Source organism: Galendromus occidentalis, unplaced genomic scaffold (assembly GCF_000255335.2).
Source record: "Galendromus occidentalis unplaced genomic scaffold, Mocc_1.1 scf7180000077501, whole genome shotgun sequence".
In the NCBI taxonomy this organism is placed as follows: domain Eukaryota; kingdom Metazoa; phylum Arthropoda; class Arachnida; order Mesostigmata; family Phytoseiidae; genus Galendromus; species Galendromus occidentalis.
The window spans coordinates 999290-1011220 of NW_003805489.1; the positions used below are offsets into that span (position 1 = coordinate 999290).

The 11931-nt window shown below is 52.3% G+C and overlaps 2 protein-coding genes across 2 annotated transcripts in view; one reads left to right on the plus strand and one right to left on the minus strand.

Moving 5' to 3' along the window:
- Window positions 1-433: 433 nt before the first annotated feature.
- On the minus strand, window positions 434-5369 carry LOC100897899 (nodal modulator 1). Its single transcript, XM_029112445.1, has 4 exons — window positions 5096-5369; window positions 4301-4526; window positions 3945-4212; window positions 434-3832 (listed from the first exon to the last, which is right to left on the minus strand). The coding sequence occupies exons 1-4, from the start codon at window positions 5239-5241 to the stop codon at window positions 1098-1100; spliced, it is 3375 nt and encodes a 1124-aa protein (XP_028968278.1). The 5' UTR covers window positions 5242-5369; the 3' UTR covers window positions 434-1097.
- A 6132-nt stretch (window positions 5370-11501) lies between these two features.
- The window catches only part of LOC100898045 (THUMP domain-containing protein 1), a 4513-nt gene continuing 4083 nt past the window's right edge, over window positions 11502-11931 (plus strand). The window contains exons 1-2 of the mRNA XM_003746776.1: window positions 11502-11526; window positions 11652-11734. Coding sequence (XP_003746824.1) covers window positions 11502-11526; window positions 11652-11734 — 108 coding nt within the window. The remainder of the gene's footprint in view (window positions 11527-11651; window positions 11735-11931) is intronic.

The window sequence follows — 11931 nt, forward strand, 5'->3', positions numbered from 1 at the left end:
ACCGGTTTCGATGACCGTGAATGTGTGATTCGAGAGAGATCACCCCAAAGATTGGTAAAAAGATCCGAAGATGTGAATCAAATCCACTCCAGCTGATTCGATAATGATGATGACAATGATCCTCGGCGATATCCGGTGGACATCCGGCGGTCTGTCCGCTGTGCCCGATTTCCGAATCCCCGCTCCTGTGCCGTCGGAAAGATCGGTCTTCTAGCATTAGACCCGAGATACGGCTCCCCAGAGAGCACCTCGGAAGAGATACCAGCCGGCTCCTCGGCATGGATTAACGGCGGAAATACCCACCCATACCCGAAAGATTGGTTCAGGAGTCTCGGAGATCGCGACGCTCCGGCTGCCCAGCCCGGAACCGTCGAAGTCGCAATTGAAATTCCCTAACCGAAAAAATCCGACAAAGGTAATAATCAGCGGTAGTTTCTCCAAGTTCGTCTCCTTTATTGAGCCATGTCATCAACGATCTTTTCCGACGGAGATCAAGATCGTATCGTGCGATCGAAGGTGTATCAAAAACTATAGAAATATATCTTCGCATGCTTTGAATCGATGTTCAGTCCATTTTCATCCCATCGATTCTCATTGCAACCGTCACTCGATACCGAGACATGACTGAGAATGTTATCCCAGCAGCTCCATCGACTCGAACCGCAATCTTACTCTCAGTCGCGCTGTCAAACAAAAACACGGAAAGAATCAACTTTTTCGTATCTGACACCCTCGAAGGATGTCCGTCTCATTCAACTACTAACGTACTAACAACCAAGATATCAAGGCAGCGCGCGAATCGTCAGCATTCCGCTTCCTGCCTCGTCGGAGTAGGTGTTCCAATAAAAATACGATCTGAGTCCGGCGAATTGTTCGGATCTGCAACCCAGATGGCAAGTCAGACGACAATAGCGTCGACCCTGGGCATTCGGGGTCTCCCGGGAAGATTTGGTGGGGCCCGTGGTAAGTCGAATTCCTGCGTTCACAGCTTGACGAGGTCAATCGTCGACGTCAATGTCGACTCCAGCCCAATTGGTGCTGCCGTCAGAGACGTATTTCCGTATAATATATTAGGCTAGACAGAATCTATCTATTATTCAGCGACTTTTGTTCTTTCGACGATCCCCAGCAGCGGGCGAGCTGTCTTGACGATGTCGGAGTAGATCCCCAAGCTCCTTTCGGTAAAAAATAGCCAATGCGACGAACACGGAGAGAACAGCGACGAACGGGGATGCCGGAGCGGGTGTCTGGCCGTGACCAGCCGCCGTTTTTTCGTCAACCTGGATCTCGAGTTCGAGGTGGTGATAGGGCTTTTCTGTGAAGAACGCCGGCGAAGTGAAATCTGTGAGGTTGTTCACGTCGTTGATCCAGATGACACTCATATGCGGCGGAGGCTTCGCGTTCTGATGGTGTAACTCGATGTGGTACTTCGACCCGTCCAGCGGAATATCCTGCGGGAAGGTGAGGAATCTCGCACCGCGATGACTGTACAACTGTCGACCCCCGTTCCACACGGAGACCCGTAACGTCGGAAGTATTGCGGGGTCGGCACGGAGAGCCACGCTCAGAGTCGTGCTCTTCAACGGTCGGACGACTATCAAGTCCATGGTGATATCGGAACGCTGAATGCTGACACTCTGCGTCGCTGGGAGAAAGCGGTCGAAGTGCGGCAACGCGTCGTCACTGCGTTTTTTCAAACGGATCTCATACGTGCAGCCTTCCCGCAGACCGCGAATTCTGAATTGGCCGAGTCTGTCGCTTATTCCATCCTCTTCGTGTCTGTCGCATTTTTCGCTTATTGCTTCGAGACCGACCCCTTGCTCGGCCTCTCCAGTGATCGATGTCACCTTTCCCATGACCGAGTAAGCAACTTTCTTCCCTTTAATCGAGAGAAGTTCCTCGCTGTTCTCGCTCACCGAGACCATCGTGGACAAGGGCTCGAATTTGTATTCTTTCATCATGACCCGTACGTAGTAGTCCCCGGGATTCAGTTTGATCAGAGCCAGCTCGCCTTGAGCACCTGTTCTCGTCGTGTTCCGGTACTCCGAACCTCCGGCAATCGAAACGAGAGCGCCGGCGAGAGGCGCGTTCGTTTCTCCGTCGACTACGCGGATGTCGATCCGAGAGTATTTCACTGCGGTCATGTCGTTCGAGTTAGGGATGCGTTCGAATCCGTAACCCTCTTTCTGGGCTTCGATCGTGTACTCTTGGGATTCCAGAGGTCCAGCACGGTATTTTCCGTGGACGTCAGTGATCGCTTTGCACGGTTTGGCGTTTTCCTTAGTCGAGACGGTCACTTCCACACCGGCGATGGCCGGTTTGATGGCTCCGTCGATGAAAATTCCTGTCCTGCCGCTAATGGCGATCGCGATGCAATCATCTGGCATTCGCATCGTGAGCTGTGGGGGTTTGAACACGAGGGACTCGCTGTGAGGCTCGAGGATGAGTTCGGCTCCCTTCGGTTGATAGAGCTCGGTGAGGTATATATAGGTGTCTCCGGATTTCTTGTATTCTTTGAGATTGGCCACTTGGACCTCCTCGCCTTTCTTGCACGTCAGTCTGAGGTCTTCCACGAGAAGTTTCGAGTTGATTTCCACTTTCAAGCGATGCGATTCGGCGTTCAGTACGACCGTATCTTCGGAGTTCGGACTGAAGACGAGCTTGTCGGCCTTGGCGAACTTATGGCAGCCCACTGATTTTATCGGGATCGTCTTGGATTCCGCTATGCAATGGCTCGACAGGCCCGAGTTTACCTTGATGACGTTCCCTGCGACTTCAAGTTCCGTTTCGTGTGAAGTCTCAAGACGCAGGGTGTAGCCTCTCTGTACGAACTGAATGTTCTCAATGTTCTGGTCGATCACCGTGATCGGCTGGCAGTCCTTCTCGAAACAGCTCTTGCTGTGCGACACGCACACCTCGTACGTGCCCGGATCGACGCTCTTGAACATGAAACTGCCATCGCTGTTGGCAACCGTTTTCGCTGTAGAAGCGCCGTTGAGGGCAACCTTGACTCCGGCACATACTTTACCCAAGCACGCGACCTTGCCTCTGACGACTGCGGAGAACTGCGAGAAAACGAGGCGTTGACCCTCGGTGAGCGGAACTTGGATCTTCACCTCCCACGGAGAGAGCCGGACCGAATGTTTTGGTCTGATTATGTGCTCGCCGCGTACCAGAAGTGAGCAGAAACGTCCGGAACTGACCTCGGAGCGAGCTCTGATAATCTGGTTCGACTTTACCTCCGTGATTTCGATGTCGACGGAGTCTGAAACGCGAACGTCTCCGCAGACTTCGAACTTATCCGGGAAGATGTCGGGCAAGCTAGCCTTCGACGGATCCACGTGGATAACCTTGTTTTCGAAATGAAGGCCGTTCTTCCGCAACTGCAGGGTGTACTTCCCGCCGCGCAAGGAGCCGAGTCGGAAGGTTCCGTCCTTATCGGAGACAGTTTCGAAACCTGTTTCGAGGACTTTGATCTCAACTTTTCCGCCTGCATCCTTCACGGCACCCGAAACGGGGAAACCAGTGACCTGGAACGGATCCAGCAGCCTGTCGGCGTGCGTGACGTCCAGATCCATTTTTTCGGGGCTGATGTCCACCGCCTGGCCGGACTGGGTGAGAACGTGAGCGAAAAGAGCGTATTTGGAAGCCGCTTTCACGCAGGGGAATTCGTAAGAGCCGTCGGTCGAGATTTTTGCGACGCACGACACATGATATTCAGCAGGAAGTGAGAATCCCTTGGGGAGGTCTTTCGACAGGCTGCGACCGCAGCACGGGACGTTGTCCTTATGGGCGAGAATTACGCTCCCCTTCGCTTTTGGAAGATCCCAATCTATTTTACCCTGGAAGAGGAACATCAGAAGGTACAAGACGAGGGACTCAGTCAGCTGGCAAAAACTCATCACTCATCACAGACCAGAGAATCATTCGGAATCATTCGGAACTGGGACGGCATGGAGCGCGGTTTTCAGTGAAACTCACTTTTAGCGAGTAGCCTTCGATGACGAAAACGGACTCATTGAGTCGTACGTTATCGTTTTTGACCTCGACTGCGGCGACCTCCCCGCGGAACTTGATGCTGTAAACTCCTGGCGGCACCGCCGGGAAAACGAAATTGCCACCCTCAAGGGTTTTCACCGTCCGGGTGGAACCCGCGTCGACAAGGATCACCTCGACGCCGGCGGGGCCATTCGTGGAGCCCTTACTGATGACCTGCGAGCGAGGAACGATTACTTTAATCATCGACTCCGAGTACGATATCTGACGGCGAAATTACTCATGCTCCCGCCGAAGAGCTCACTTTTCCCATGACAGAGAATCCCTTGAATTCGAAATTGATGTCGCGGCCCTGCGAGCAGGAATCTTCCCCGTTGAGGTCGATGTCGACAGCTGGTGGGTCGAATGCCCAGCCGTTCGGACCCTCTACTCGGAGCTGGTATTTCCCTTTGTCGTATACCGGGAGAAGATAGTATCCATTGTTTGCGGTCCCTTCGGTCTCCGCTTTCAAGTTCCCCGCTGTGGTCAATCTGAAAAACGGGAGGACATGTAAGCAAAACACGCCCGCTAGAGCAAGATTCGAAACGCTTCATTCCTTCTCACGGATTTCGAACGATCGAATTCTGATAATTCTTGACTCTATTCGATAGGTACCGAAGATGAATCCCTCAACCATTATTGGATACATATCTAGGCCAATAAACTCGAACTTGTGAATGTTCCGCTGTCGCTCATCGATCGGAGCCTGCGGCGGATCGAATCAGAGGCAGTGTCCTGTATTGCACAATTCATCTCCTCGCATGCTCCGAGTGTCATTGTCAGTCCTCCGCGTGGACGAGTTTGGCGATATTTCCACGGATACATAAATAAATCATCGACGAAGAACCTCATTCGTTCAAACCCCTGGATTGCAGGCCTGAGCGAAATCCTTCTGCCACGAGCTTCCGCGCGCAGATGGGCTCGGTTCTAAGCGGGGGCGAGAGTCGCACTCGAGGAGACAATTCATTTTCCCCGAGACACGGATTTCCTCGATTCCATTCTGATCCCCTTCGGGAGTCGTAATGTTTGATGTCGAATCAAATTTCCAAATCATACTCACAGTTTCACTTTAACTTTCTCAAAGGGGATCGGCATCGAAGATCGGATAAATCCTCCACAGGTGAACATGTCATCCTGTGAATCGGCATTCACTACCGTGGCAAGCGACAGAACGAATCCAAAGAGCAAGTGGGTTCCAAGGGACATTGTGATCGCTCCTTGTGGTTACACCGGTCGGATATTCAGAGCATGGATAGGAAAAAGGGGTTTGCTGGGTCTGAAGAAACCCAATAGCGCACTGGCTCTCGAGGAAAACCCTCAGAGAGAGAGGTCTTTGAGGTTCTCTCTACCGGCGAACATTGACGATAGCCGCGACGAGGAGCAGGCTTAAGCCACGGACGGTTAGACTTCCGAGAATTAAGGCCGCTCTCGGTCTTTCGACCGCAACGTCACAAAGGTTTAGATCGAAAATTCAGCTTTCATGCCGTGATTCTCATACGTTTGTACAAGAGACTGTACGATCGAGCCTATGGTGAGTCTTTGGGGTGCCTGAGCAAGAAGCACGGGAGGGAAAACTGAACAGGAGCGATAGAGGGAGAACGGAGAGCGACACGACCCTGATAGGAATGATCTTTGCTGGGACGCGGACACAATCGGGCGGTCCCCTCTCTAGACCAGGTTTTTGGGACCATTTGAGCAATACCACAATAACACTGGATCACGCTGAACCGCACGAAATCACACTCGATCATGAAATATCACGATGCGCCGTCCTCTGAGGCTCCCCTGGAGGCTCCTGCTGCCGTGAATTCGGCGACGAATAAGCACTCATCAGTCTCGTCCTTGTCTTCTTTCGAACTTATAGATGATCCCTCGGTCTGGAAAACTCAGGATTCGTCGATGATTTTGTAGCACAAAATGGATTCGGGCAAAGCAGGCAGCTCGACATCGTAACGTCGAGACGGCTGTACAAATATCATGCGCGTAATCACGACCCTGCTCTTTCCCAAAGACGACTCCAGAACGGTGAGGGAAAAACAACTGGAACTGGATGATCCACTCTGGGAGTCTGAGCTTCGTCAATGCTGGACAGTGCCACATGCTCTCAGAGTCTAGCTCCGAGACTCTATTCGGCGATTGATTTTCTGAGAAACCCTGGGAACCCAGAAACCCAGCGGTGAAACGAGCTTGTCATTCGCTACGTTGGAGATTCGGGAAGATCAACGGAAGTCCCCTGATATTCGTGCCGAATAGCAAGCACGAGGCTATCACGAGCGCCTGGCACGTGAAGCCCCGCTCGCCGATATTCTCGAATACGCAGGGCTTTCGAGACGACTCTCTGACTGAGATCGAAGCTCTAGGAGAACTGGACCTTTGTCACCATACCTATCTGTCAGCGGAGGAGTATGCCGGTTGAACAATGGATGGCGAATGTTGAAGCATTGAACTTGAGACAATGCTCTCGGTCGAGCTCGCATATGCGGTCGATCTTCCAGACAACACTCGCAGCGAGCGAAGCCGCATGGTTGGGGAAGTCTTCACGTCTCTCGTGAAAGAAAAACGATTCCGTCATTGCCGTTATCACCTTAAATTGTGCGAAGGGAGCAAAATGCTCAATTATCAAAAAACGTGGTGTACTCTAAATGTACTGAGTCTGTGTTTATGTGCTCTGGCTTCTCTCGATCGTCGTTTGACCTCCGATCAACCCTATCGTCTCTTATCGGATCGACCTTCCGTCAAGCTCAATCCGGATCTCGACGAAGCCTCGATCAGGGCTTTCACAGAATTTTTTTTAGGGAGTTTCTGCAAAGTCCGAAGGGTGATCCTTCTGGATTGCTCCTGCTCCCTGGACTTCCGTGTACGTAGCCGCTTGAATTTGACGGTCGTCGACTTATTCCTTCGCTCTGGAAGAGCCAAACCTTTATCGCATTACATCGACATAACGGCGAGCTATCAGAAGATACAATCATCGGACTCGGTGTACGTCGCTCTAGAATGCGACCATTTGGTGCCAATGGCGTCGCGGGATCCCGGGGCTCTGAGCTCTCACAGGATATTGCTGAAGATTGGCGTCCCGAGAAAAACTCTGGTGTTGATTCAAATGTCACGTTCATTCGACGTACGAGTCCTGGGCGGTCAGCGGTTTCCGCTGACTTACCCAGTTGTGAGGATAGCGTTCAGGGGAACCGAAGAGCCCGTTTTATGGACGATGTTCGATCCATATGAGCGCAAGCTCACCTCGCCGCTCGACATATATCTCGTTGCGGACGGATTGAAATGGCGTCGAATCCTCGTATCCGAGCTCGTCTCGAGTGTTGGGCATGAGTCCCGCATAATTCGTTCGGGGACCAATTTGGAGCGAACAGCCTTAGGCGAAGAGGTCCAGTCTACATTCCGAGAGGAGAGAACTTCGATCGAAGCGGTCGTGAAATTCGACTGCAACGAGAAACGCTATGAGACGATTTTTTCGGCCAATGCTGCGCTCTGGAAACCTCTGACCGCCATCGCAAGAACACCGAATGTCAGCGCGATTCTGAGTTTGACTCAGGAGATATTTCGGTTCCAGATCTGGGCCCTCCTGGTCCCTACCGCGTTCCTGATCATTTTCTTGATGCGGTTCTCCGAAGACTCCAATCCAGCTCGCGTCCCGCTCGACGTTCAGATATTCCATATGATCGCTTGTGTATTAACACCCGTACAATTGAACTGGAGACACGGCTCGATTAAACTGATATTGCTCGTCGGAACATGGACTCTATCGATGCTGACTGTGTCAACATCGTTCAGAGGGCAAGTGGTCGCTGCCCTCCAAAACCTTCCCGAAAGCCGAATCAAGAGCGTATCGAAGTGTATTGGTAAATACGGAAGCGGAAATGAGGGCGTCTCCTCTGATATTGGGATCATTGCACGAAACGATCTGAGGGGCTTCATCTACGAGAATGTCCACTATTTGTTGCAAGGCGGCGTTCTGTGTTTGGAGGACGACCTAGCAGATCCCTTCAAGCGCAGGGTCTTCAAGCGAATCGCTAGTCACGATGTGCGCATCGAATCCGGAGCTCATGTGATCACAGTGATCAGCGCATTCAAGGTTGATATCTACAACGGCTCGCAACGTTCCGATAGACTTTGCGAACATCGTATCATGATGGACTATCCATTCTTCCGAGAAACGAGATTAGCTCAACGTCTGCAGGCACATGGGCTGCTGAGGCAGCCGGAACGACTTTTCGAAAACTCAACGGATATAGCCAAGGAGTTTTTCAAATTACCTCTGTCGAATACGTACGGACACGCCTATTGCGATGTTTTTGCCGCAAACATAACATCCATGTCTCCGCTACCGATCAGCGTTCGATGTTTCAAACGCAGCGATCTACAGAGCGGTGTATCGCGGAGTATTCCTCTTAGAGATATCGAGGCTGCATCGGGACTTCTGATGGCCGGTTTGGCCATCGCTTCCGTCGCATTCCACCTCTTCGAGGGCCCGGTTTTACTCACTAATGCTTTCAAATCTAAAATTCCCTCAATTTGCTCGTGAGAGCCCGTGACACAACTACATGATGACATGGAGGATCAGGCATTTTGATCCCTCGTGGCAGGTCGGAAATTCGCGGCTTTCCATTCGGTGAACGGCGCCGCGACGCGAAGTTCTCCAACTGCCGCCAGCTACCACGGACTCAGTGAAAGACTTGCTCCATCAACGGATAGACTTGGCATTGAGAACGCCTACCGTGCTCCCGAGCGTCTCGGCAGCCGCTTGCCTCCGATTCCGCGACCACGTTTGCCTCAGTAGATTTCCTCAGACGTACCCCGCGGCGGAACCCTCGCAGTTCCAAGGGAGTCTGACCATGCTTGGAAGGATAATTACTTGCTTGATACGCGCCTGTTTTTTTATCGGAAGATATCCTGTCGGGGATTCCATGCAAACGTCTCGTGAGAGAATACATCGGTGAGTGCCCGAATTCGGAACTGACTCCGATTTGTAGCGGCGGAAGTTTTCCGATAATATGGCCAGTTTGATCTTTTATGGACTTCGGATGAATGTGACGATCCCTGCCGTCTCGTTGTTGGCAAGAATAGCTGGCGATGCCCACCCTCTCATCTCCGTCGACTTCAACCCAGCCCGCCTCGAGGGCATCCCGAAGACAGGAGAAGACATCAACTCGAGCTTCTACATGGGAATGTCAATTCTATCCATTGTTCACCGGTCGAACCCCGTAAAGCTCTTTGTAATCTATCGCGTTCAATTAACCGAAGATTTCTGCCATGCTCCGAATCGGGACATTGAGATTCGCCGCTTCAGACTTCGGCAAACTTCTGATGAACGCCGCTCTCCCAACACATGCGGAATCGAGTGACCACAACCGCCATCGATCTCGCGTCAGCGGTATCCGCGCTACTCCCAGTCCCCAGCGCCATTTCCATCGATCGGAAATAAGCGCCCTTGGATCTTCGAAATCCCCTAGCTGAAGTCGTCAAACTTCGACGTCGTTAGGGGCATCGCTGACCAAGCATAGACGATCGGATAAGAGACCCCATTCGTGCCATACCAGCATCTGTACGACATCTCTCGCGATATTCTCAGAGAGTACAAAGAACGTCTGACCTATCAGATTCTGTTCGCGCGACAGAATTCAATACTCAACCGATTCTCGCGAATGCTCCACAGAGATTGATGCTTGTCCATCGTTGATAGTGGATGTTCTCGGAGCCGTAGCTGCCTGCAAGGACGAAAAATATGTTCCTTCAATCTCCCTTCCCTCAAGCTGAGGTTCCACAGAGGGTTAGCCGACAGCTATCCACGAAAGATTCAGTGCCCAGGATTCGAGGCTATCATGGGCTGCGCTGTTTCGGTCGGGCTGTTGCGTGGCGCTCCGCGCGTCCAGAGCTCGCGGGGTTCCAGCTCCTCTCAGACTGAACGTGGTCGTCGGAGCGTTAGAGAGCATGCCTCCGGCGAGTATAGCCATGAAGTATAGCCTCGAGCCGAACAGGCGATATACAGGACATATGTTTACGGGAATTTCCTTTTAACAACCTATCGAAATAAAGAAACGGGTGCGATCACCCCTCGTCACCCGAATCCTCTCTGAATCTCGATTGACAATCGCTGAAAGAAGAACTCACAATCAGTGGCCCTCTCGTCGCCGGTCACCGGTTCGATACGACCTGCCTGAGCAAAGAGTTCCCATTGCCACCGGTTTCACAAAGAGCGGACCGCAAAAGATCGACGGATGAAGCGAGTGTGCCCCAAACCATAGCATCCCGTGCGAGAGCCTTCGCGGCCCTTCAAGGAAAGAAAATGTGGACGTCGGGGCAAAGACCCGAGCTGCTTGAAAGACCAAGCCGTTTGTTGAGATTCATTCTGGATTCCAGATGAATATGAGAGAAGAATACCGAGGAAAAAGACCCCTCGAGTTTCCCAGGATTGATGAGTGTGAATGCTAAAACCTCTCCAGAAGATCCCGCTCCGCTTTCCGCAGGGAGTACCGTGGAACCAAGAAGACGACGTACGATTCCCGCTCGTTCCTCGATCCCTCGGGCGCGGTTAGCTCATCGTCAGATCGACGACACGGTTCTGTCAACTGGCATTACCCTGGAGCGACGACGCGCGCAATATACTCACATCTTCGCTTCCCTTGCAGATCAGTCGGAGAGAGGCTAACTGAGCTCGCTGCTACACCGGAAACACGGTGCAGAGCACTGCTTGACATTCCGTCTGAAGCTCTGGGTCCCCCCAGGATGGAGAACGAATTTGAACGTCCTTGCTCACAGTGCATTTCGAACCACTGGACCACTGAGATATTCCGGTTATGCGAGCCCGCCTCTTGATTATTGTGCCAACGCCAGAATCCGCATTGGGTGAGTTCGACCCGATGTCTATTTCCAAAACTTCGTGGGGACAGCACCGGGAGCACAACCCTAACCGTATGGATACAAGTGACCTCAAATTCCCCTCCTGTAGCGCGGTCGTGCGGCTCCGGTTTTGTCCCTCGTTGGAAAGGTGCTGGATGAGCGCCACCACTCTGGCTTTTCAATGGAAGAGACGACTGCGGGGATGATACAGACGAAGCCCCCTGTGGCAATGAGTTCGGTCTTGATTCTCACAGTGTCGGTCATGCAGCCCACTCAGTCAGCGGATACCGTCGAGCGTTTCCGAACACTTGAAGAAAGAACTTCGGCATGGGAATGTCCGCGACGCCGCGACGGAGTAGTCGCGGTACCGAGGGGAACGAGACTTTCTAGATCCCGGATAATGGGAATCGGGAAGGCCAAGGAACTCTGTTCACGAATTTTCCCATCCAGTCGGATGAGGATTCAATCGATCGCCGTACGAGCGGATGCCGTGTGGTATGAGCCCGGAGACTTCTCCTCTACGGCTCCGCGATTTTTCCATGATGCCTATTGTTAAGTTTAAGTTTAACGATTGTGTCCATGTTTGGATTTTCGAAAGTTCCGCGTAAAACGACATGACCGCTGCTGTACGGAGAGGAGGTTAGTGTGTCTACCGAGCGCCGGGAAGGCGGTATGCGTGCTGGAAAACTACGCCTAATAAACCTGTGTCAACTTGTGAAAACCCGAAATCATCAATCCTAACATCAGCGGTGGGATTTCCGAAGGCCTGATCCAGCTACCGACCGAGTTTTCAAGTGGAGGACAACAGGCAAAGACGGAAGCCGGCAACGAGGCTTACCGGTCAGCGGTGAGTGCCAGCAGCCAGAGGCGTATCAGACCCTAGGTCGCTACCGGAAAGGACTAGTCACTCGAACACTTAGTTAGCACCCTCAGATCGAAGGGATGACCGAACAGCGAAGACTGAATATCAAATTCGACGTCGATGAGCCGACGGTATTTTTTCGCAAACTCAAGAGGATCGCGGAGGCCGAGGAATGGTCGAGG